At 35.0% G+C, this 25,390-nt stretch overlaps 1 protein-coding gene across 1 annotated transcript; it reads right to left on the reverse strand.

The window, feature by feature from the left end:
- Positions 1-23,891: 23,891 nt before the first annotated feature.
- LOC127248848 (uncharacterized) lies at positions 23,892-25,034 on the reverse strand. Its single transcript, XM_051271392.1, has 3 exons — positions 24,891-25,034; positions 24,632-24,755; positions 23,892-24,448 (listed from the first exon to the last, which is right to left on the reverse strand). The coding sequence occupies exons 1-3, from the start codon at positions 25,032-25,034 to the stop codon at positions 23,892-23,894; spliced, it is 825 nt and encodes a 274-aa protein (XP_051127349.1).
- Positions 25,035-25,390: the final 356 nt, after the last annotated feature.

The following is a 25,390-nucleotide window of genomic DNA, read 5'->3' on the forward strand; positions in this document are numbered from 1 at the left end:
AATAAGTTTCTATTTTGTAGATTATATTGAAACTTGAAGTTATTTTATTTAAAGGAATATTTTGAGAGTTGATACAAAAAGTTATGGTATGTTTGAATACAAAAAATTATAAATGGTTTGTTTTGTTGTAAGAACTTCTCTACGTATTTTTTTAAAAAATATTAATATACTACACACACTCATTATTTTTATATTATCTACATAATTTTTTATACTTCGTATAAGAATTTCCTTCAAACCAAACCAAAACACAAAACAAACACACCCAAGTATTTTTTATTACTTTTATTTTTACTAAATTTGAGTGAAATACGAAATTTACCATCAAACTATGACTTAATTTGTATTATTATTTTGTTAGTTAATATACAAATACATATACATATATATTAAATTTTAAATATTAATTATATTAGACCAGGCTGGTCAAGCACGACCCAAACTTCATGGGCTCAGAAACAACCCGGTTTATTAGCGTGCCGTGTCTATTTTTGTTACCTCTAATTTAATATATATATATGTATATTTGTATTTGACTAGTTTAATTCTTTTTGTGTATGTATTCTTTTAATTCTATATTGCATTAATTTTTTATTTTTTTTAGGAATACATTCCTTTTCATTCTTATTAAATGTCTTTCTTTTTCTAATTGATTTAATTTTGAATAGTATATCTTAATATTTTTTCCAATTTTAGAAATTATATTCAAATTTTGATTCCTTTAATTTGAAATAATATTTTGAAAATATATATAAAAAAATACTAACATGTGTCTATGTTATGCACAGTTCAATTTAATTATATTTATTGTATTATAATTTTTTTTCTACATTACATATATCTTTAATCAATTTTAACAATAGCATTGATGAAGGAATAATACATATATGTTGTAATATTATTATAGGATTAGCCAATAAAAATATTAATTACTTGTACAGTTAACCACTATTTTATATTTTGTATTATAATATATATATAAGTAAATATATATATATATATAGAGATGTGTGTACACGGTAGTGTGTATATTTATATATGATATAAGTATTATAATAGTAATTAGTCATTACAATATTATGATGTATGTATATATATATATATATATATGTGATGTAGAGAGATAAATGTGGGGAGGGAGAAATAGTCAGAGAAAGAGAAAGTATCATAATTATTATTGATGGATCCTTCACACATACATATATTTATAGGTGTAGATTTGCTATGAAAGTGATATAACAGCATCCACGAATCATCGACGTGTGTACTATATAATATCTATGTAGACACTACGTTTACAATACTCCCCCTTGGATGCTTTTATATGAAGAATGTGCCTCGTTAAAACCTTACTAGAAAAAACCCTGTGGGAAAAAATCATAGTGAAAGAAAAAGAGTACATCATTCTTGTATTGATTCTCCCCCTGATCTGAGCATTATTTGAGATCTCTAAACCGACGCATTTCAATTTTCTTCACCAATTTTTCAAATATTGTTGTAGGCAATGCCTTGGTTAATATATCTGTCAAATTATTATCTGATCAAATTTTTCAGAATATGTTGAGTCATTGACCTCAATCAAGCACATTCTCGACTAGCTTCATGTGTTGTCAATATGTCAGCATGATTTGAAGAAGTGGCAGTTAAAGTTTGTTTCATCGATCTCCAAGAGATCACTGTTTCGCCACAAGTAAATATATAGCTAGTTTGCGACTTGGCATTATGGGGATCCGATAAATACCCTGCATCGGCAAAACCAATCAATTCATGTCGAGAATCTTTCAAGTAAGATAACCCGAGATCAATTGTTCCTTGGAGATAGCAAAAAATGTGCTTAATCCTATTCCAATGTCGTCGAGTAGGTGATGAACTGAATCTTGCCAATAAAATTACAACAAATGATATGTCAGGTCGGGTGCTGTTAGCAAGATACATCAATGCGTCTATAGCACTCATATATAGCACTTCTGGGCCAAGTGTTTCTTCATTTTCCTCTTTTGGTCTAAATGGATCCTTTATTAGATCGAGTGTCCTTACGATCATTGGGGTACTTAGCGGATGTGACTTATCCATCAGAAATTTTCTCAGTACCCTTTTGGTATAATTTGATTGGTGGATAAAAATTTCACTTTTCAAGTGCTCAATTTGCAAACCATGGCAAAATTTGGTTTTTTCAAAATCTTTGATCTCAAACTCCCTTTTCAGATATTCAACAGCTTTATGGATTTCACCAGGAGTTCCAATTAAATTGAGATCATCGACATATACAGCAATGATTACAAATTCAGACCTATTTTTCTTTATGAAAACACATGGACATATAGGGTCATTTATATAACCTTCTTTGGTTAAGCTTTCGCTGAGACGATTGTACCATATTCGGCCCGATTGCTTGAGCCCATACAAAGATTTTTGTAATTTGATGGAATATGATTCTTTTGGCTTTGATTTGAATGATTCAGGTATGTTAATCCCTTCTGGGATTTTCATGTAGACGTCATTGTCTAAGGAGCCATAAAGATAGATAGTAACCACATCCATTAATCGCATATCGAGATTATTGTGTACTGCCAGACTCACCAGATACCTGAATGTTATTCCATCCATGACCACCGAATATGTTTCTTCAAAATCAATACCTGGTCTCTGGGAAAAATCCTGGGCTACAAGCCTTACTTTATATCTTGTGATATCATTATTTTCATTTTTTTTCTCACAAACACCCATCTATAGCCAACAAGTTTAGACCTCATCAATAATGGTCTAGCAATTAATTGCAATCTTTTGATAAGGGATTCAGCTAGGCCATTTTGCGTATGTACATGGGGAACAGGATGTTCCACAGTAATCCCAATTGACATGCAGTAATTATCAAATGTGTGTGATGAGTACTCTCCAACATTATCTAAACGTATTTTCTTTATCGGATGATCTGAAAATTGTGCTCGCAATTTAATTATTTGTGCAAGTAGGTTAGCGAAAGCTAGATTCTGAGTAGATAACAGGCATACATGTGACCATCGCGTTGACGCGTCGATTAGTACCATAAAGTACTTGAAGGGTCCACACGGTGGATCTATTGGTCCACAAATATCACCCTGAATTCTTTCCAGAAAAGTTGGGGATTCAAATCCAACCTTCGTTGGAGATGGTCTGGTTATTAACTTCTCTTGGGAGCAGACAACACAAGCAAATTCATTCGGACTCAAAATATTTTTCTTTTTCAATGAGTAGCCATTTGAATTTTCAACAATTCACCTCAGCATTACATTGCCAGGATGTCCAAGTCGATCGTGCCAAGTTTTAAATTCGCTAGTAGCCATTTGGTCTACTAGGTGATATGTTTCAACGGCACTGATTTTTTAGTAATATAAGCCGGAAGAAAATGATGGCAATTTTTCTTTCACAATTCTTTCGCCATTCACAATCTGAGTAATCAGGAGATACTTATTTTCTGCCTCATTTAATGTTTCAATGTGATACCCATTTTTCCGAATATCACTGAAGCTCAGAAAATTCCTTCGAGCTTTGCTCGAGAACAAGACATTTTCAATTGTCATTTTTGTCCCTTTTGGGAGATATACAGTAGCTTTTCCTGAGCCTTCAATCATTTTCGATGCACCACTGATAGTAACAATTGTGGTCTTTCCCATATTCAAATGGGAGAAATAACTTTTTTTTTTTCAGAATGGTGTGAGTCGTAGCACTGTCTATAAGGCAGATATTGTCATTGGCTCCAAAATATTTGACAACCATATCTTTGTAAGAAGGTAAAAATAATAAAAGATATGTATTAGTAACATAATCAAAATAGACTTTATTATAGAAGGTAATACAAAAAAGGGGGCAGAAAACATCAAAATAACAAAAGAGATACAACAATGTTTTATCATTTAACATCATCAGCTATGTCAAGCAGATCATCGACATCCAGGTGTGTGATATTTTCATTCATCACATCGTCAAATGTGTCATTGTGGGTAGCGTGATTTGTTTCGGGGGAAATTCTTCCCTATCTTTCTTTTGAGGCCCGATACAATTCAGCCAAGTGTCTGGCCGTGCGACAAACATGGGCCCAATGGCCTTTGATTCCACACCGGGTGCATTCCTCGTCATTATTTCTGTTTCTCCCGGTGTTGAATCTCTGTTGAGGTCTGTACGGCCTTTTGTCATTATAACGCCGATTTGGTACATATTGGGGCCTGTTTTGATAATTATTGTGACTGTATGCGTTTGCCTGGCCCCGTCCGCGATTTTGATATTGATCGCGATCAATTCTTTGATTTCTGACCTGCCCACGGCCACGCACCAGATTTGCCAGTTATATTGCAATTGCCTCTGGAAATAGATTTGCACCTGTCGGCCTAGATTCCTGATTTTTTAATAGCAATTCATTATTTTGTTCGGCCAGCAAAAGACAGGTGATCAGCTCAGAATATTTTTGGAAGCCTCTTTACTACTGCTGCAAAACCATGTTAGAGGCATGAAAAGTGGAGAAAGTTTTCTCCATCATATCAGATTCAAATATATTTTCGCCATAGTGGTGCAGCTGTGATGTTACTTTAAACATAGCATAATTATATTCTTGGACTGTTTGACAAGGTTAGACATAATAAACAGATAAAATATAAAATATTATCTTGCGAAAAATAAAATAAATAATCGTGCTGATAACGTATTGTAATTCTATTATAAAATTAGCCAATAAAAATATTAATTACTTTTACCGCTAACCACTATTTTATATTTTGTATTATAATATATATAAGTAAATATATATATCAATGTGTGTGTACACGGTAGTGCGTATATTTATATATGATATAAGTATTATAATAGTAATTAGTAATTACAATATTATGATGTAAGTATATATATATATATATATGATGCAGAGAGACGTGGGGAGGGAGAAATAGTCAGGAAAGAGAAAGTATCAGGATTATTATTGATGGATCTTTCACACATACATATATTTATAGGTGTAGATTTGCTATGAAGGTGATACAGCAGCATCCACGAATCATCGACCTGTGTACTACATAATATATATATATATAGACACTACGTTTACAATAATATATATATACATATTATTATATAAAAAGAAAAAATATTAAGTTGTGTTTGATTGTAAGATTTCATTGGTTTTTTTATTATTCTTACAAATTATTCTATAAAAAATATTAAATTAATTTTTTTATTTATTATATTGTATTAAAATTTAATATTAGTATTGAAATATTAAATAAACATATATTTATATTACTATTGTGTAACTTCTGTCATGAACGTCCTATTTTTACATTAAATTATATAATCATTTAATTTTTTAATAAATAATATTTATAGTTTTTTTATATATAAAATATATTACTGAAATCAAATCACTTTAAAAAAAATATATACAATAATTTTTTTTTAAAAAAAAATAATTTGTAAAAAATAAGAATAATAAAATACATGTACAATAAAAATGAAAAACTTGATTAGTAAAAATAATATAATAAATAAAATTTAAAATACATAATAACAATAAATATACTAAAATAAAAATAATAAAATTTATTATATATTAAAAATTATTTTTTGTTTACTAATTATTTCTCATGCATTTTTTTAATTGATTTATTTGTTAACATAATATTATAATATTATAATTATTTTTATTTTTTAATTGATTTATTAAACAATAAAAATAATATAATAGATAATAAAAGTACACATAAAAACAAAATCAAAAATATATTTTATATATATATATATATTAAAAGTTATTGTAATTTTATGTATGAGTTTATCAAATATTCCTTAAAATGTAAAGACTTAAAATTTGAACATAATCTAAAAAATTTGAGAAAAAAAAAAAAGAAATTCTTTATTCATTAAAATTGTATTCATTTTCTTTATAAATTAAATAGAAATGGACATACTGTTTTTTTTGATAGAGAATATTATAATATAGTATTAAAAATCAAATCAATTTAAAAAAAAATATAAGAATGAAATCACTAAAATAAAAATATAATTTTTCTATATTGAATATAAATTTCGTATGAATTTTTTAAATATTGTTTTTTTAAATCAAAATATTTAAATTTTTGGACATAATTTACAAAATTAAAAAATATATTAGAATATAATATCATAACCAAATCAATTAATAAAAAATATATACAATGAGAATTAAAAAAATTAATTAGTGAAAATAAAAGAATGTACTCCCTTCGTCCCACATAATTTGTTCTTATTTTCTATTTTCGTCTGTCGCACATAATTTGCTATATTCTTTTATAGAAATATGATTATGCACTTTAATTACACTTTAAATTTTATATTTTATAATTTTAATTAAACTATATACTTATCTTAATCTATAATTACTTATATTAAATAATAATTATTTTTATTAATACACTTTTTAATTATTTACTAATTATACTTTACCTATATTTTTATATCTAAAGTAATAAACCCAAAATATATGAGACAGAAGGAGTAATAAATATTAAAGAAAATAAACACACAATATAAAATAAAAATAATAATTTTTTATATATTAAAATATAATATAATTTTCTACGTGAGTTATCAAAATATTCTTTCAAATTTAAAGACTTAAAATTTGAACATAATCTACAAAATTAAAATATAAAATATATTAAAATATAATAATCGAAACAAATCGATTAGTAAAAAAACACGTATATATATATATCCTAATACATACATATACCAAGATGTGAAAATAGCTATATAAAATGACTATTTCACCCCTTCTACTAAATTACTTTGTATCTTTACATCAGTTAGTATGGCTAAATTTGTCAATTTACCCCCACGTTGTCAGTTATAGTGAGGATATTGGGTATTGTTGAGGTTTGTGTTTTTTCAATTTCATTAGTTTATTTGTAGTGATTTTGTTGTAGAAAATATATTGATATGTATATTATTTTGTAGATCGTAAAATTTACTTTAATACAATAATTTAGTTATAATATTTTAAATCTATGATATATTAAAAAAATGCATTTGAAACTAATGCAGGGATTTTTGAATTTGGTGGGCACGCAAAACAAAAAAAATTTGCAGCCGACCGGACGGCTGTTGAATACATATATTTACCAAGAGACCGTCTGACAGTTCTTCTACCAAGAGACCGTTTGAGAGTCCTTATACCAAAAGACCGTCTGAGAGTCTGTATGTCAGCCGACTGTACGGTTCTCCTCCTTCTAATCCAAAGATTTTTTTTTTTTTTAAATTGGTTTGTTGCACAGATATAAAAAAATATATTTATATAATTGATTATATTTTTTTCTCTCCTCTTTCTATGCCAACCGACTGCACGGTTCTCCTCATTTTTATCCGACCAATTCAGTAAAATATTTTTTTAAAAAGAAATTGTTTGGTTGTACAAATATATAAATATATTTATATAATTGATTATATTTTTTTCTTTGGATAATTTTTTTCTATTTTATTAAAAAAAATTATCTACAAAATGATATATATACTGAATTGGTCCGATGACAAAGAGTAGACGGCTGATTTGGTCGCATGAGAAGGAAGTGAACCGTCCAGTCGGACTCAAATAAAAATTTCAATAAATAAATAATATAATATAATATAAATATATGTATTCAACAGCCGTCCAGTCGGCCGCAATTTTTTTGTTTTGCGTGCCCACCAAATTCAAACAAAAGCAATCGTGCCCACCAATTTTTTTTTGTTTTGCGTGCCCACCAAATTCAAACAAATGGAATTGGATGACTACCTATTTTTACTAAATTATCCTTAATACTGAAACAATGTATCTTTACATCAGTAGTACGTACGGGTAATATTGTGGGCAAGTAGGACTAAATTTGTCAATAAACCCCACGTTGTCAGTTATACTGAAAATATTGGATGTTCTTGAGCGTTGTGTATTTCCAATTCCATTTGCTATTTTGTAGTGATTTACTTGTACAAAATATATTTGTTGATGTATTTTTTCAACAAACAAAAAGTAAAATTCAAAGATACGGAAATATTCTCAAATTTGATTAATTAGTGCTTGAGATTATGAATCTCTAAACACTGTACGGTACATAAGAAAATTAACTGGAAATTAAAATACTGGAATTTTAAAGTGGTGATCTCCGAATCTGACTTTGCTTTTGTTGAAGTTGATTGAAGATGTCTTCTCCAGAAAAATCCAAATCCTTAAATATTCCTTGAAGAAAACGCTTGGAACCGTCACCTGGTTGGTTACAACAACCGCCGTCAACCGCTCTAAAGAAACGTTTTGAAACGTCGCCTAGTCAGTTACAGCAACCGTCTCGCCAACTGCATAACCCAACCGACTAATCCAGCGACTAACTGGTTGCTAGACCAAAAGACTCATTGGCTGCCTCCACCAAGCGACCAAACTACTGTTCACTTAAGTGGGCAATCAATTACCAGACCTTACTTCGCCCAACTTTAATTGGTCCGACCATGGACCAACCGACTACAGACCATCCGACTGCAAACCAACCGACTTATTGATCCGACTTGCTGACTATCCGACCTGCAAACCTTCCAACCTGCGGACCGTCCGACCTGTAGACCGTCCGACTCGCAGACTATCTGACCTGTGGACCTTTCGACCTGCGGACCTTCCGACCTGCGTACCGTCCGACTCGCAGACTATCCGACCTGCGGACCTTCCGACCTGCGGACCTTCCGACCTGTGAACCAACCGACCGGACCAACCGACCTGCCTATCCGACCGCAGACCTTCCAACCTGCCGATCCGACTGAGGACCAACCGACCGAAGCGAAAATTTTTCTCCTTTTCCACCCGACTTCGTGTCTAACTTCCTTTAAGATCCTGCTATCCTTATTTTATTATGATTATTATTTTTTGTGCGTAACAATAAGCCTCCTCCTCAAGACTCCTAAGCGTCACTTTCAGTGATGTTTTAGGAGTTTGCAGGCCGTCATCCGAGGCCACATCAGCCTCAAATCCGACCTCCTTCTCTCGAGGCTACGTTGGACCCGACCTCCATTTATCGTAGACTGGCGGTAGCTTGCGCGTTGGTCGACCTTGCACTACCATTTCTTCAACACCTCCCCCTGACCGAAGCCGCGATCATTTTCTTTAAAAAATGATTCTAACCTTCCTGCCTTGGATGCTAAACTAGCCAGATTTCGAACATCGTGGGCTGTCAAAGCCTCCAGAAGGTTGGTGTGCATTTTCCTGACCACCAAAGTGGTCATGTCGCTTTCTTCAATGATTGTTGGGCAACGTCCCTTCATTAATCGCATCCGTTCTATGAACTGGGAGGCGGTCTCCTCCGGCATCTGCTCGATCTCACAAAGTTCTGTGAGTGAGACTGTTGGAAGAGGAATAAAGAACCTTGCATGAAAGGCCGCTTCCAAACCTTCCCAGGTTTGTATTTTTCCAGGTGGTAGATCGACAAACCACGAAAAAGCTGTTCTGGTAAGAGACAAACCAAATCGTTGCAGTTTATAAAAAGGGTTGTTACCGATCTCTCGTAACTGTGCTGTGAACCAACCAACATGCTCTATTGTGGAGGATCCGTCTTCTCCTGAGAAAACATGAAGGTCTGGCGGTCGATAATTCCTCGGGAGAGGATACTCATTGATGATTCTTTCTGGAAATGGCCTTTGATACACTGGTCGGTTCACCGTTTGTGGGTTTATTCCAAAATGCACCCACAAAACTTGAGCGATATCCTCTGGATCTATCCTAGGTGGAATAGAAACTTCCCTAGAGAAGCCTGGCTCGGCTGGGATGGGATTATGAATCTGATCTCCCAATCTTTCTTCTCTGGGGACGGTTGGCTCGTCTGGGATGGGATTATGAGCCTGTCCTCCCAAACTCTCTTCCCTTACGATATTCGGCTGAGTATTATCAATCTTGGTCCCAAAGGAGCATTATCTGGGAAAATTAGAGGAGTCTTACCCATATCTGTTTGGTTGAAGTTGTGACACTTGGAAATGTACTATCAACGTACATTGACCCTGCAAACGTTGATAATGGAAAATTCGTCTGAAAACGAGAAGGTGACACGGCTGGAAGCATGTTTGGATACAGGGTGAATCTGGAGAACGCCTGATCCAACATGTTCTGCATTAGATTTTGTTGTTCACGCAACATGTTCTGTTGCTCGCGCAACATATTCTGCGTAGCCAAAGTTTGCTGATTGTTCAATTGTTGAACATAAGACAACCAATCGGTAGGTGGTTGGGGAATCTCCCCTGGATTTGACATGCCAGGTGGTGAAATATTTTCTCCCACCGGTACTAATGATGATTGAGGTTGTGAGCCTGCCATAGTGATCTTTCTAATGATTCGGCCAGACCTCAGTTGTATGACATTTTCTGATAATGTAGGATCAGCAATCTTGCTTTCTCCCACTGTAGTCGCCAATTTGTTGATGTATTTTTTCAACAAACAAAAAGTAAAATTCAAAGATATGGAAATATCCTCAAATTTGATTAATTAGTGCCTGAGATTAGGAATCTCTAAACACTGTATGGTACATAAGAAAATTAACTCTGGAATTTTAAAGTGGTGATCCCCGAATCTGACTTTGCTTTTGTTGAAGTTGATTGAAGATTTCTCCAGAAAAATCCAAATCCTTAAATATTCCTTGATGAAAACGCTTGGAACCGTCGCCTGGTTGGTTACAACAACCGCCGTCAACCGCTCAAAAGAAACGTTTTGAAACGTCGTCTGGTCAGTTACAGCAACCGTCTCGCCAACTGCATAACCCAACCGACTAATCCAGCGACTAACTGGTCGCTAGACCAAAAGATTCCTTGGCCGCCCCCACCAAGCGACCAAACTATTGTTCACTTAAGTGGGCAATCAATTACCAGAACTTACTTCGCTCGGCTTTAATTGGTCCGACCACGGACCAACCGACTACAGACCATCCGACTGCAAACCAACCGACTTATTGATCCGACTTGCTGACTATCCGACCTGCGGACCTTCCGACCTGCGGACCGTCCGATCTGTAGACCGTCCGACTCGCAGACTATCCGACCTGCGGACCTTCCGATCTGCGGACCTTCCGACCTGCGTACCGTCCGACTCGCAGACTATCCGACCTACGGACCTTCCGACATGTGAACCTTCTGACATGCGGACCTTCCGACCTGCGAACCAACCAACCGGACCAACCGACCGAGGACCAACCGACCTGCCTATCCGACCGCAGACCTTCCGACCTGCCGATCCGACCGAGGACCAACCGACTAAACCAACCGACCTGAGCGCAAATTTTTCTCCTTTTCCATCCGACTTCGTGTCTAACTTCTTTTAAGATTCTGCTATCCTTATTTTATTATTATTATTATTTTTTTTTTGTGCATAACAATATTGATATAGATATCATTTTGTAGATCGCAACGTTTTCTTTAATACAATAACGTAGTTACAATATTTTAATGGTATGATATATAAAGAAATGCATTTGAAACTAATGCAGGGGTTTTTGAATTCTTTGGGCATGCAAAACAAAAAAAATTTTGGTCCGACTAGACGGCTGCTCTTATAGAGAATATAAAAAATATATATTTATATAATTTATTATATTTCTTTCTCTCCTCTTTCTATCCCAACCGACTACTTACTGGACGGTTCTCCTCCTCTTTCTATCCCAACCGACTAATTACTGGACGGTTCTCCTTCTCTTTGTCATCCGACCAATTCAGTATATATATCATTTTGTAGAAAATAATTTATTAATATAATAGAAAAAAATTATCCAAAGAAAAATATATATATTTTTTATGGATGTCGGCTGGTCCGGAGGTCGGCTGATACAGAGGTCGGCTGATACGGAAGTCGGCTGATACAGACGTCGGCTGATCCAGAGGTCGGCTGATACAGAGGGCGGCTGATACGGAGGTCGGCTGAAAGGGAGGTCGGCTGATACCGAGGTCGGCAGAAAGGGAGGTCGGCTGATCCAGAGGTCGGCTGATCCAGAGGTCGGCTGATACAGAGGTAGACTGATACAGAGGTCGGCTGATACCGAGATCGGTTGAAAGGGAGGTAGCTTGATACCGAGTTCGGCTGATACGGAGGTCGGCTGATACAGAGGTCGGCTGATACGGAAGTCTGCTGATACGGAGGTCGGCTGATCCAAAGGTCGGCTGAAAGGGAGGTCGGCTGAAAGGGAGGTCGGCTGATCCAGAGGTCGGCTGAAAGGGAGGTCGGCTGATACAGAGGTCGGCTGAAAGGGAGGTCGGCTGATACGGAGGTCGACTGATACAGAGGTCGGCTAATACGGAGGTCGGCTGATACAGAGGTCGGCTGATACAGAGTTCACCACTTTACTTTTTCAGTCTGTAGTTTTATTTTCCTTAGTTTTCTTATGTACCCTACAGTGTTTAGAGATTCCTAATATGATGCATTCATTTTATCAAATTCGAATATATTTTCTATTTTCGGATTTTACTTTGTTATATTGAAAAAATACATCAACAATATTCTTTATTTATTTAAATTTATATATTCATATTTATATAATTAAATTTTAAAAATTTAATTAAAAATTTAAAACACATTAATATATATATATCATTTTATAGATAATTATTTTTTTAATAATTCAGCGGCCGACTCTCTCTATGGCCAACTGACTAACAGCAGCCGACAGTCCAGCGGTCGGGTCTCTCTAAGGCCAACCGACTAACCAGAGACCAAAAATCCAGCGGTCGGCGTTCTCTATGGCCAACCGACTAACCAGCAGCCGACAGTCCAGAGGTTGGGTCTCTCTAAGGACAACCGACTAACCACCCGTCCAGTATGTAGTCGGTTGGGATAGAAAGATGAGAGAAAGAAATATAATAAATTATATAAATATATATTTTTATATTTGTGCAGCCAATTGAAATGTGGTTAACAATGGACGATAAACTATGCAAACGTATAAATGCGACTTGATATATATATAGCAAAACTATATAAAATTTCACAAAATTACACCAAATTTTCATATTTTCAATACTGCGTCCGACTCTTCAAGATTTTCTAAACTCTGCACCTAACTCTTTGACCATCATTATTTAAGAATGTTTGGTCTGCTGAACACTCAAATTAAGAATTGTTACGTACAAATAATAATAATAATAATAATAATGATAATGGTAGCAGAGTCTTAAAGGAGGTCGGACAAGATAAGGTCGGACGAAGAAGGATGAGACAATCAAGCGACCACCATCCGGTCCCTTCAAACGGCCGAACAACCAATCGTTCAGACGATTCATTGGTCGTCCCATCAAGCGACCAACTGACCGCCCTTTCAAGCGACTGAACTACTGTTTTGACCAAGTGACAGGCCAATCGATCAGACGATTAACATGTCGCTTAATTAAGCGACCAACCAACAGACCTTTTTTTTGCCCGACTTTATCTTGTCCGACCTCCGCATCTGCCATCTCATCTTTCTTCGTCAGACCTTATCTTATCTGACATCCGCTAAGAACCTGCTACCATTATCATTATTATTATTATTATTATTTTTTGTACGTAACAATATTTATATTATTTTTTTCTCATTTTCTCTCATTCTCTTCCTCTTTCATAAAACTAAATTGGTCAATTTTTTTTTCTTTTTTTTTCCTAAAATATATTTATATTATCTTTTCTTTCAAGAAATTAAAAATGTAAAATATGCACCGCTAATGAACTCAGACAACATATTTATATAAAAAAAATTACAAAAAATATTCTACCATAACAAAAACTTGCGCGGCTTAGCCGCGCTCACACGAGTACTAATGTATATATATATATACAATAAGAATAAAAACATGATTAGTAAAAAATAAAATTAACATAAGATAATTAAAAAAATAAATAAATAAAATTTATTATCATTAATTAAACAAACAATAAAAAACATCATAGCTGATAGCTCCACATAATTTATTTATTTTTATCATTCTTTTTTTCCTTCACTTTCTTTCTTTCTACATAATAGAAGTTTAAAATTTCAAAATAAATTATCTTTTATATTAAAGCACTTTTTTATTTTTGTTGTATAAATTTCTCTTGATATTTTTCAAATAAAAATATTTAATATATGAATATAATATACAAATTACAAAAAACATTTAATATAATACTCAAAATTATAATATATATTTTTGAAAAATACATACATGATATTCTTTCTTTACTTTTTTATTTTTGCAATATTATTTTATATTTTTTTTCTGCATCACGGCATAAATATTAAAATTGATTAGTAAAAATTAGAAAGAATATATAATAATGAAACTACTACATATTTGTTAAAAATTTTTTTTGAAGAAAATAAAAGTTAAGATATATGATTTGAAGAGAGTAAAAGTTAACTATATTTTTATTATTTAATTAATATTCATATCTAAATTAAATTTTAATTTTTTATTATGCTATTTTATAAGTAATTTTTAATAAGATATTATTTTGTTTATAAAATATCACACATAAGTATTAAATACCTATATATAAATAAATTCTTAAATATTAGTATATAAAAAGTTAATTTTAAATAGTCTTTAATATTTCAATAACATGTTTTGGATTATCTATTTTAATTTATTTTTTAGAGTGATATTTTCAAACAAAATATATATCTGAATTTAATTTTTGATTAAGAATATTTTTTGCTTCAATTTTTTATTTTATTTTTTAAAATTTTATTAAAATATATTATCATTTTATAAAATATCACATTAATTTAATTTTAATTGAATAAATATTTAAATATAATATTTCATATAAAAAATATTTTTATCCGACTAGTATTGTGCAAACCGAATTGTATTTTTATGTTTGCAATATAAATAAAAAAATTCAATATTTTTTAATTTTAAAGTAATATAATAAAACATAAGTTTAGATATAATTTTTATTTTTATTTATTTTAAAAAATAAATTGACAAGTAATAGAAATATATTTAAAAAAAATAAAATATATAAATCTAAATTTTATTTATATTCTCTGTTCCCATTGTCACTATTTTATTAGTAGGAATATAGAGAATTGGAAATAAAAGGTTTGATGCCTTTTAAGAAATAGAGTAATAGTCTAAATGAGTAATAATAATTCAAGCACACTCTAATTATATATACTCATTCCATCCAACAAAATTTGTCAAGTTTTTTTTCGCACGTAGTTTAAAAAAAAATTGATTTATGTAATTAATTAATTAATTAGTTGATATCTTATCTTATCTTATTATAAGAGCTCATTGTGGGTCTCATGTAAATGTAAAGCAAGAATTTTAAGTAATTTTATATATTTTTTTTTTCCTATTTTGATTAGGTGCAACATATGATTGGGCATTCCAATTATGGGTCATATGTAATAATTATTGTATCTATACTTTTAAATTGTTTGTTTCATACATCTATGATATATTTATTTTAAAATATACGTAATATAATTGTATTTTTAATATTTTTATTTTTTGTATTATTAAAAAATCACAATAAAATTTAATAAGTTGTTATTATTTTTATTTATTACTAATTATCGTCCAATTAAATATAATTTATTATTTAAAATTGATTCCAGTCAAACCCTTTTTTGTTTTTTATTTCAATCCCATTCAACAAAATTTAAAATAATAATAATAATATTATTCATAAAAATGTATTGTATATTGTTTTTTTTATAATTATTATTAATCTTACATATATAGCTACTAAGATTGTAATTTTATATTCATTAGCGTCTAACATTTTCCATATCTAATAGCTAAATATCAAACCATAAAATTGGACACATGTATAAATAGCTTTACAATGTCAACCATAATGACATTGCAAGTGTTTCAACATTTGTTGAACTTTTCATCAGAGTATAATAGAGGATAACATATGACATCACTACTAAAAAAACTGTTTTCTACTAGGTCGAAAAATCGTAACAACAGGCCATTTTTCGTGCAATTTGCGTATTTGCTACGCCTTTGTTACGACTTTTTTCCGTAATGTGTAGTCGCGTAATAAATATTTTTTGCCACGTAGTTTCTCGTAACTATTACTGTTGGTCAACGCTCCCTAATGCAGGGTTTTTGTTACGCTGTTTGTTATGAATTTCCTCTCGTAACCAAATGTCGATCATTCCGCACGTGTGTCAGAGCTTTTAGTTACGATATTTGTTACGAAAGGTCGGCGCGTTACAAAAACGTTCCAGTGATCGCTTGTCATATTTGGTTTTTGTTACGAATATTCGTAACGACATTGAACCCGTAATAAAAAATATACTTTTCATTAGTCACGGAACAACCTGAAACAACAAACATTCAATGACCACTTTTTGTCACGGTATTTCATCATTTTGTTACGCAGAAATATCATGCTACGAAAAATAGGTGTTACACTGCAATTGAAATTGTGCGTACCAAAAAGACCTGCTGTGATCTCCCCAATACCGAAAGAAATTCCGTATACACATAATGCTATAAACATCATCATTGGCAATACTTGCAAACATTAATTCATAGTATGCATAAGAATCCCGACATTAAGGGACATGGAAACCACAGTTTTTACTCAACAATCTCCATACCTAACAACGAAGTAAAGCAACCCATAAAACAAGCCTAGCAAGCACTACACAGCAACATCCTGTTCCGCAAAACGGGCTTAACAGTTCAAACACCAAACCTAACAATAAGCAAGTACGGATATCCATCAATCGATAACCACATCGCTCACCACAGAAATTAAAACTCCAATGGTCTATGCATCCATTCCACATATCGTTCACACAATCCAGCGAAAAACAGGTACGACATACATTCCATAAGACAAACGGGGCAACTAACACGGTGAATCGGTAGATACGCTTCAGGGGCGGCGCATGAGCTGCAATGGCCAACACAAAGATTAGTTTAAGTCGTATCTCTTATAAATTTTGGAAGGAAATACAAGAAAGGTATGAAAGTAGATCCGTACGTCCGTGTAGTTCCACTCAATAGGATCTTCACCCACGACATCGCGAAGGGTAGTCGCCTCAGCAATGATCGGCAAAATAAGGGGTGTATCCGGGACTGAGGCGGATGTCACGAAGACCTTGACCAGGGAAAGTGTGTCACCTACAGCATGCACAAGTGCAATTTTTGAGTATATTGAGCCATAGATATCAACAGACGTTCAAACTGTATGTATAACATGCCACAACACAGACATTAGAAGTGTAAAGCTTTGCAACTAGAACAGTACGAGTATGTATATTCAGACATGTCGTACAATACATAGTATTATATCCATGAATTAGGTACCAAAGTACATTATATCCTAATTTCCTATGTGATTGCAGCTCGATCTATAAACCAATCATTCTTCAATAAAAAAATGTAAACCAGCAATATCATGTATAATATCCAAATAAAAATTAGTATTTCAAAGTTCTATATCCATATGGCAACCCCCAAATGGGAGGGCTCCATGTATGTTTCGTAGTACTATGTCTCAATGAGATTAACTACCATTTATACACTAAATACGAGCAGACATCCGCAGATGCAGTTCCAAGTTTAGAGTACCGACCACTGATATATCAAATTTTAACAAGAGATACACCTTGGCAGCAAGGGACTACATAGGATTTCAATAATAAAGTCAAATTTCAACATCTTTGGGGAAAGTCATAGTGTACCCAAATAGTGTAATAGCAGCGTAGCCATAAACAATGTGATGTAAAAGATAAAAAAAACCAGAACAGCATAGGAGTCGGCATAATACCACTGAGTTTACTGCCCTTATAAAAACAGTGTACATAACACAAGCAAATCCACATATCGTAACATTGTATATGTCTAGGCTCAAGAAAACCATGATCATTAGCAATATGAGGCCCGAACGGTCACAAAAACCTACGATCCCTCGCCGAGGCATAATAAAAGTTCCAAAAAAAACCTTAAAGACAATGGCACAAACCTGGCGCAGGGGGGCAGAGCAGAAGTCCCTTCGCAACAACTTTTTTCTCACCGGTGCAGGATAATAGAAGCACACGCGTGCCGACCTACAACAAAACATTACAGATGAGTTGGAAACGTAGTAGACTATCAAGAGTAGCCTAAATTAGGCACTGCACTGATTACTAAGAAACTTCAAGGTTTGACGGAATCATACCGTTATACCTGGCTCGGACACAGGCCTGGGAAGCTCAGAGACTAAATCAATACGAGATGTGCCCTGTCATTTATGCGCATATCATGGTAAATTCCCATATTAGCCATCCCAATCTCATGTAGGGCTGGCAAACAGATCAGGTCGGGTCGGGTTCGGGTTCGGGTCAGCTTAAACGGGTTACAAAACCTTTGATCTGAACCTGACCCATTTAATTGAATGGGTTGATATTTGCAACCTTAACCTGACCTTTTATTAATCGGGTCAACCTGAATCTAACTCGTATAACCCGTTTAATCTAAAAATTTTAAATTTTAATTTAAACATAAAGTCTATACTAACAAAATTTTTAAATGGATAATATATATACATATTAAAGTAAAAAATTATTTATTCATATCATGAAACCGATATTCAAGGATTGAATTAACAAACACTACATAATAGTACACAACATAATCCTTTATTTTTTATTGTTTTTTTTTTTATAAAATTGGCCATAAATATTGAATTGTACTGATAAAATTTAAAAAATATATTTAAATTTAAAATAATATTATTAAACAGGTTAGACGGGTTATTTTCAGGTCGAAAATGTAGACCTTAACCTGACCCATTTAATTAAATGGGTTAAACGGGTTTGACCCAATTATTAATTGGGTCGAAAATCTCAACCCAAACCCAACTATTTCAGGTCAGGTTCGGGTCGGGTTATCAGGTCGGGTTAATTTTTGCCAGCCCTAATCTCATGGGATACTCATACGAAATGTACAGATATTATGAATACTTACTTCATGGCCAGTAACTGCTCCGGAGTTTCTGTGCATGAATGCATACACATCAGACTTGATAGTTTTGAACTCAACCATCATTGCCTTCAACTCTGCAAGTCCATTCTGTATTTGTTCCCACCCTTGCTCGAATGCTACACTATCTGTTAAACTAGTTGCTTCGCTGCGGGGATGGGCTGAACTTTCCGCACTATCGACCTTTGACCGCTTCTTAATCTTCCCCCCAAGGGCCCGTCGGTACAGAGTCTCCCGAATAGAGGAGTCCGCCCTTCAAGGGGAATCTTGTTTAGCTCATTCTGTAAATATGTCCACGAGAAAAGATTTAAGTGAGGCCGAACTTGCTTTTATTGTCAGAGAGGTACATAATGTCTGAATTGTCACTTAATTGGTACAATAAATTTATTATACTAAAATCTCCTCGGTTTCTTGGTCGTCCTTCCCCTTGCCTTATGTCCGACTGGATATCCAAATCTCCAAATTGTCGGGGGTCCTTCCCCTTCGCTTTGATCTGCAGCAACACAAGGCCTTATGTTATTGCAAAACACAAGCAACTATGTTTTGAAGAATGTAGGGATGGAGCATAGCATGACTAATTACTTAAACATAATGAAAGGTACCTCCTCGGCGAGAGTTGTGAAGGACTTTCGCCCAGTACGATGCGGAAAGCTTGTTTTCTGTACATTTGACGCATTTTTCTTGGATTGAAGCTACGTAGGAATCAAATTATTTAGTTCTCACCATAGGCCTGTGCAGATATAATGTATATTAATTTGGTTGGTCCCTATTGCATACCTTCACCTTTTCGTCGCGCCAGTACTCAACCAACTTTGGCCACTGATCGGGCACGATCCTGCTTGAGGGAACCTTCTTCAATGCTTCCTCATCGTCCTCGATCGGATTAAAGTAGGTTGATTTGATGCTGTATTTCCAATGCCTCCAAACTTCCCTTAGGTCAGCCATGACCACTTTCTCTGCTGAGTGCTGTTACTCTGCAAAGACATTTGACATGGTTATCGCCCGGTACAAACAAGATAGTAGGACCACGTATACAACTATATTGAAATTAAAGAAATTTCATTTTATATGAACATTGCATCACCTGAACCTCCATCCATGCACCCTGTCTCTTCGTCTCCGGTATTTCAGCAAATGTGGGGTAATTTAGAGGAAGTCGAGCTCCGTTGCGTGCAATGACCCTGATAGATGTATGGTACTCATTTAGGTCGGGTCCAACAATGCTTTTATCATCAGGCGATGTGAATACAAGCATCCTGTGATCTTTTCCCCATCCACGTGGCATTCCTGCCGCCCTTCTCCCCTGTTTTTTCTTGGACGAACCAGCTGGTACAAATAAGAGAATACATGTTATTGTAGATGCGCGTTTGTAGAAAAATTGAAATCAAAATAAATGCAAGACATAATCTTAGAAGGATAATTTCCAAACTGCCATCCGATGTTATCTCGTCCAATCGTGCCATATCGCCCACCTCCGTTCCTGTCATCATAGCCGGGTCGGAACCTGGTTCTTCACCCAATAATGGCATATCACTCTCTGCAGTCTCCATGTAATGTGTCGGTGGAAGTGTCTCGTCATCTGCTTCTGTGGGGGGGATTGTATCATCCTCGTCCTGTGTCGGTGCCGTCTGTTCAAGAACTGATGGGATATCCCTCTCATCATGTTCCTGTTGGGGTTAATAGCGTCAGCCTATAGCAGTGTTGTACTAATAGTTCAAATAGGGACCAGCTTCAAGAAGCCACATTACCTCCAAAATCCCCTCCGAATCCTGAAGAACTGCCCGTCGAGTGGAAGATGTTGTTTTGTTGCTTTGAGTACGAGCATCACGCTCTTTCTCCCACTCTGATGTGATGGACCGAAGTCGCTGGAGCAATGGTGAGACCTGAGATCCCTTCTGTTTCGTTGCTTTCTTCGTGGTTTTGCGGATAGGTGATGGATTTCTACTAGCCGGATTAGTTGCCTCTACGGGGCTGTTGCATGTAGATGCCCGGGTAAACCGTCTTACGGGAGAGGCAGTCGGATCCTGTGACCCTCCTACAACACCACGTTGAGATTTTCCCATAACCTGCAAGGCACAAGCGTCAGGAATCTGTATGGAACACCATATTAGGAAGAAGTCACAACATAAATACCGCAATTAATGCATGTAAAGTGATTCAGCATACGGAAATCGAAAATAGAGCTTGTGAAACGACATGCGTATCAGAAAAAGGTTACCTATTACGTACTTCAATTGTCGACGCCCTTAACAAAAATGACCATTCGTTGAGATGTGTAATTTATTCTGAACTGTGAACTCCAAAAGGTTGTGTGGTTTCCAAACCATCAAAATCGGGGCGTTTATTAAGCTATATTAATATACTATAAAAAATGCCCGCTTTCCTCATTCTGCCCTAAGCACCATCATCTTCGGAGGATTCCTCCGAATCCTGAGCTAAAGCCTCGGCATGGTCTACCTGTGTTGTTCCTTCTACTACCTGCCCCTCGACATCTTCCCTTAGCCTGTAGTCGGCTGCTCCTCTTACATTGCCTCCGTTATCTAAAGCTAACCTGTTACTGAATCTATGATCGATCGTACTATACACGTCATACGTGTCTCGCCGAGATACCGGAACAACAACGCTCCAGCCTTCATCAACCGGGTCTGTAATGTACCAAACTTGATTGGCTTGGGTCGCCAAGATGAAGGGCTCATCCGTGGGCAAGTTCTTCGGGTACATCAAATACTTGAAGTTCACAAGCTTATATTTGAACTCATCCTCTTTAACACCTCTCTCCAGATCCACCCAGTCACATTTTAAAAGGAGGTACTTCTTTTGATTGCTATAGTACACGTCCACAATGTCTGTAAGAATCCCGTAATATGCCACAGAACCTTCTCTTGGGTTATGGTCCCTAGCTGAGGCATAACTCATTGTATCTGCCGTAACCATAACACTTGCATATTGTGTCCTCTTCCCTGCATCCCGACCTTGAACACGATATCGTACTCCTGACACAATGCACGACGAGTACTGTGTTGCACTGCATAATGGTCCACGGGCCAATGCACGTATGTCTGCTCCGCTTGGAACATCATCGGTGTGCTCTGTATATGCACACTCTCGCAATAGAAGTTCTAGTTCATCCTCCCAACGCATTGGCTCGTTATCGTTTGAAGCAGTAGGGTTCACCTCTTCTTCTCCGTGGCAAGTCCAAATCTTGTAGGTTTGGTCGAAACCATAACGAATACAATGGAGCAAGATATCTCTACGAGATTTCGTTAAGCGATTTCCGCATGATGTACAGGGGCAATAGATGCAAGATTTAGAGCTACGATCTTTGAATACAAAATCTAAGAAAGCCCTGACCCCATCCAAATATTGAGCCGAGATATGGTTCGCATCATCTATCCAACTCCTATCCATCTAACAAGGTAATACATGCGATTGTATTAACGTAACATGCAACCAAAAACCTAATGTTTAAGTCCTATCACGGACGTACACCCCAAATTTAAAAGAATAAAGTTATCTCATCGGTTTGCATAAAATGCATTTACGTCTCTAGAAGTCCATGTTCTCTACATATAAACATAAAATAACCTTCACCAATATAATAGGAAACACGGATGCTATATATGATACTAGCATTATACTTTATCATAACATTAAGCCACATGGTTTAAATAAGCAGTCCTCCCCACTTCAAACCCTTATATGGATGCCCCCTAAATAGTAATAAATGGATTTCGACTCCCCATCACAATTTCTGATCAGCCATTTGTAGATACAAGGCAAATTTCTCACTATTCTAACTTTATTACAGTGAAACTAAGAATAAAGTACAACAATGTCGATGCTAGAGATGAAGGATATGTAATGCTATTACGTCAAATTTAATATAATTAAGAAAATAATTACTTAATTACGAACAAATAAGAGATTACATGCAGTTCTTGCCTTATGTCCACACAAATATAAGAAGTGGCAAGCATATGTTTTACCATTGTAATTGTGAAAGGCAAAGCTGATGCAAAGTCATTAAGCATGCAATTTGAGTTAATTGTCAATGCATAGATGTGTTTTGAAATGATGAAATTGAATATGTTATTCAGCTGGTGCAGATCGATGATCATATGTAGGATAGAATTCATGGTGATGATGATTTTCAATCTTGCCGACAAGGATCATGGGTCCTTTCTATGTTGGTTACGCCCCATGTAGAAATCCTTTAAAACAAATATGAAATAATTCTGAAATCTGATGGGAAAAAATGTTTCAGATTAATGGGAATGCACTTAACACTTCATGGCACCACCCACCCAATAAACAAACATCACAGAAAAGTTTCTGCACAGTGGCATAGCGTCAAAAAGAAAGCAGACCTTTCGGTAAACTCAAGGCTGGGTATCCTGGATGAGCACAGCACGCCTGCGTTGACACACGGTCACTTCCTATAAAAAAACAGAAGTTAAAGATGCACTAATTTTCAATGAAATGGCGCAAAGTACTACATTAATTAAATATGCACTAATTCACATTCTGCATTCTCTCTTTTCGGACTGAATTAGAACCATATATACCAGTTTTAGGACTCCATAGAAGATTTCATGGAATCAGTAACTAGCAGTGATGCAAGATATGACAATTTAAGAGATCAAATTGGTGCTATCAAATTTCTTATAAGTCAATTGTTCACATAGTAAGCAAAGATAGCAAGTATGCAAATAGCACCTACTTATGAATATTCTACAGGTTTCAACAAAACTCTACTGTTGTTTATGCAACTCCAGATTGAATAAAATAAGGGAGATGGGATCTCATTGTCTGAGGCATTGGGAGGATTTAAAGAACCCACAGACAGTGCCATTAATAAGTATAGAGAACCAACAATTATCCACACAAGCACGGATGCAGTTGATGGATGAATCCCTAAACCCCAACTTGGAAAGCACATCGCGTAGGAAACTTCAATTAACTCTGTCATAAGCTTTTTCCATGTCAAGTTTCATGATGAGGCTATGTGCTTTTTGGCGGCTATTGAGATCATGAACCATTTCAGTCGCAAGTAAGATATTATCCGCAATACTCTGCCCTTTGATAAATCCTCTCTGAGTCTTGGATATCATGGGAGGAATGATGGAGGCTAGCCTTGTACACAAGATTTTGTATTTGATCTTGTTAACCACGTTGCACAAGCTTATCGGCCTGAAGTTGTTCCAGTAAACAGGGTCATCCACTTTAGGCAAAGGGATGAGGGTGGAGGCAGTAAAACTTCTCGAGATGGGAGATCCAGTGAAGAATTCTTGGATCGCAGCAATAAGATCTTCGTGGATAATGTCCCAACAATGTTGATAGAAGAGACTAGTAAAGCCTACAGCTCCAGCAACACTACCCTTGTTAATTGCAAAAACTGCACTTTTGATTTCCTGAAGATCCGGAGTACTGTAGATCATGTCATTATCATCAGAGGAAGCTTCATGCTGGTAAAGATCAGGTGGAGCGTGTCCCCAACAAACCTTTTCATCTGTTAAGAGCATCTGAAAATATTTTACTGTGGAGGTTTTGTTTTCTTCCTGAGAAGTAATGTGCCGGGAGCCTTCTGTAATGAGGTGGATAAGGGTTCGCTGTCTTCTTCTTTTAACTAATGCATGGAAGAACTTAGTATTCCTTTCTCCTTCAACAATCCATCATCTATCTTTTTGCTTACAAAACTCTTCTTTGAATGCTAGAGCACGAGTAAACATAGCATTGCATCTGCCAAGCTCAATGAGATTGGCCTCTGATTGTTGCTGCTCAAAAGTTCTTTCACTGTTGAGAACATCATGTTTAGCCTTGATCAACAAGTGGAAAACAATGGCAAAAATGTTCTTATTCCACCATTTTAGATGCTGGTTCAAGCTGATAAGTTTCTGTTGGAACTTGATAAGGCCGTGAGTTCCAGATCAACTTCTATTCTTTTCTGTTGCCTTCAGATCAACTTCTATTCTTTTCCCTTTCTTTTTTGTATTTAAGAGGTGCCGAAGATCCCGCTGTTTAAAACCTTTGGAGCAGTTTGAGTCTTCATTACTATCAACATTGTCCTGAACCCAAGTAGGGTTCACCTTATCCATTCAAGTAAGGTCCTCCTCAGTGAAACCTTCCTTATGTTAGGATTTATCTCTTGGAATCTGATCTTCTTTTTTTCATTGCAAGAAGCTTCTTAGATCCTTTTGTTTATGCCCAAAATTCTCCTTATTACTTGGATTCGAGACAAAATTAGTCGATGAAGCAAGACATCCTTCCAAATCATGTCCCAGATGCTTACAAGAGACAATATTTCGGCACTTTCTCATTTTCCACTTGTTGTTCCAATTCAACTCCATTAATGAGCAAATAGATTTTTTCGATCATAGGGCGAGACACATCAATTTCAATACAGCCTTGGGCAGCTGAAATTCTAGCCTTTGGAGTTGTTGGCATATCCACT

This window comes from Andrographis paniculata, unplaced genomic scaffold (genome assembly GCF_009805555.1).
Source record: "Andrographis paniculata isolate CXL003 unplaced genomic scaffold, ASM980555v1 Contig34END, whole genome shotgun sequence".
Classification (NCBI taxonomy): domain Eukaryota; kingdom Viridiplantae; phylum Streptophyta; class Magnoliopsida; order Lamiales; family Acanthaceae; genus Andrographis; species Andrographis paniculata.

Excerpts from the sequence above, each read along its gene's own strand:
- LOC127248848 (XM_051271392.1), bottom strand. The coding sequence starts at position 25,034 with ATGGATAAGGTGAACCCTACTTGGGTTCAGGACAATGTTGATAGTAAT. Across the intron at positions 24,756-24,890 it reads GAATAGAAGTTGATCTGAAG|GCTAAACATGATGTTCTCAA; the intron begins GCAACAGAAAAG and ends TTGTTGATCAAG. Across the intron at positions 24,449-24,631 it reads AGCATTCAAAGAAGAGTTTT|ATGAAAAGGTTTGTTGGGGA; the intron begins GTAAGCAAAAAG and ends TGCTCTTAACAG.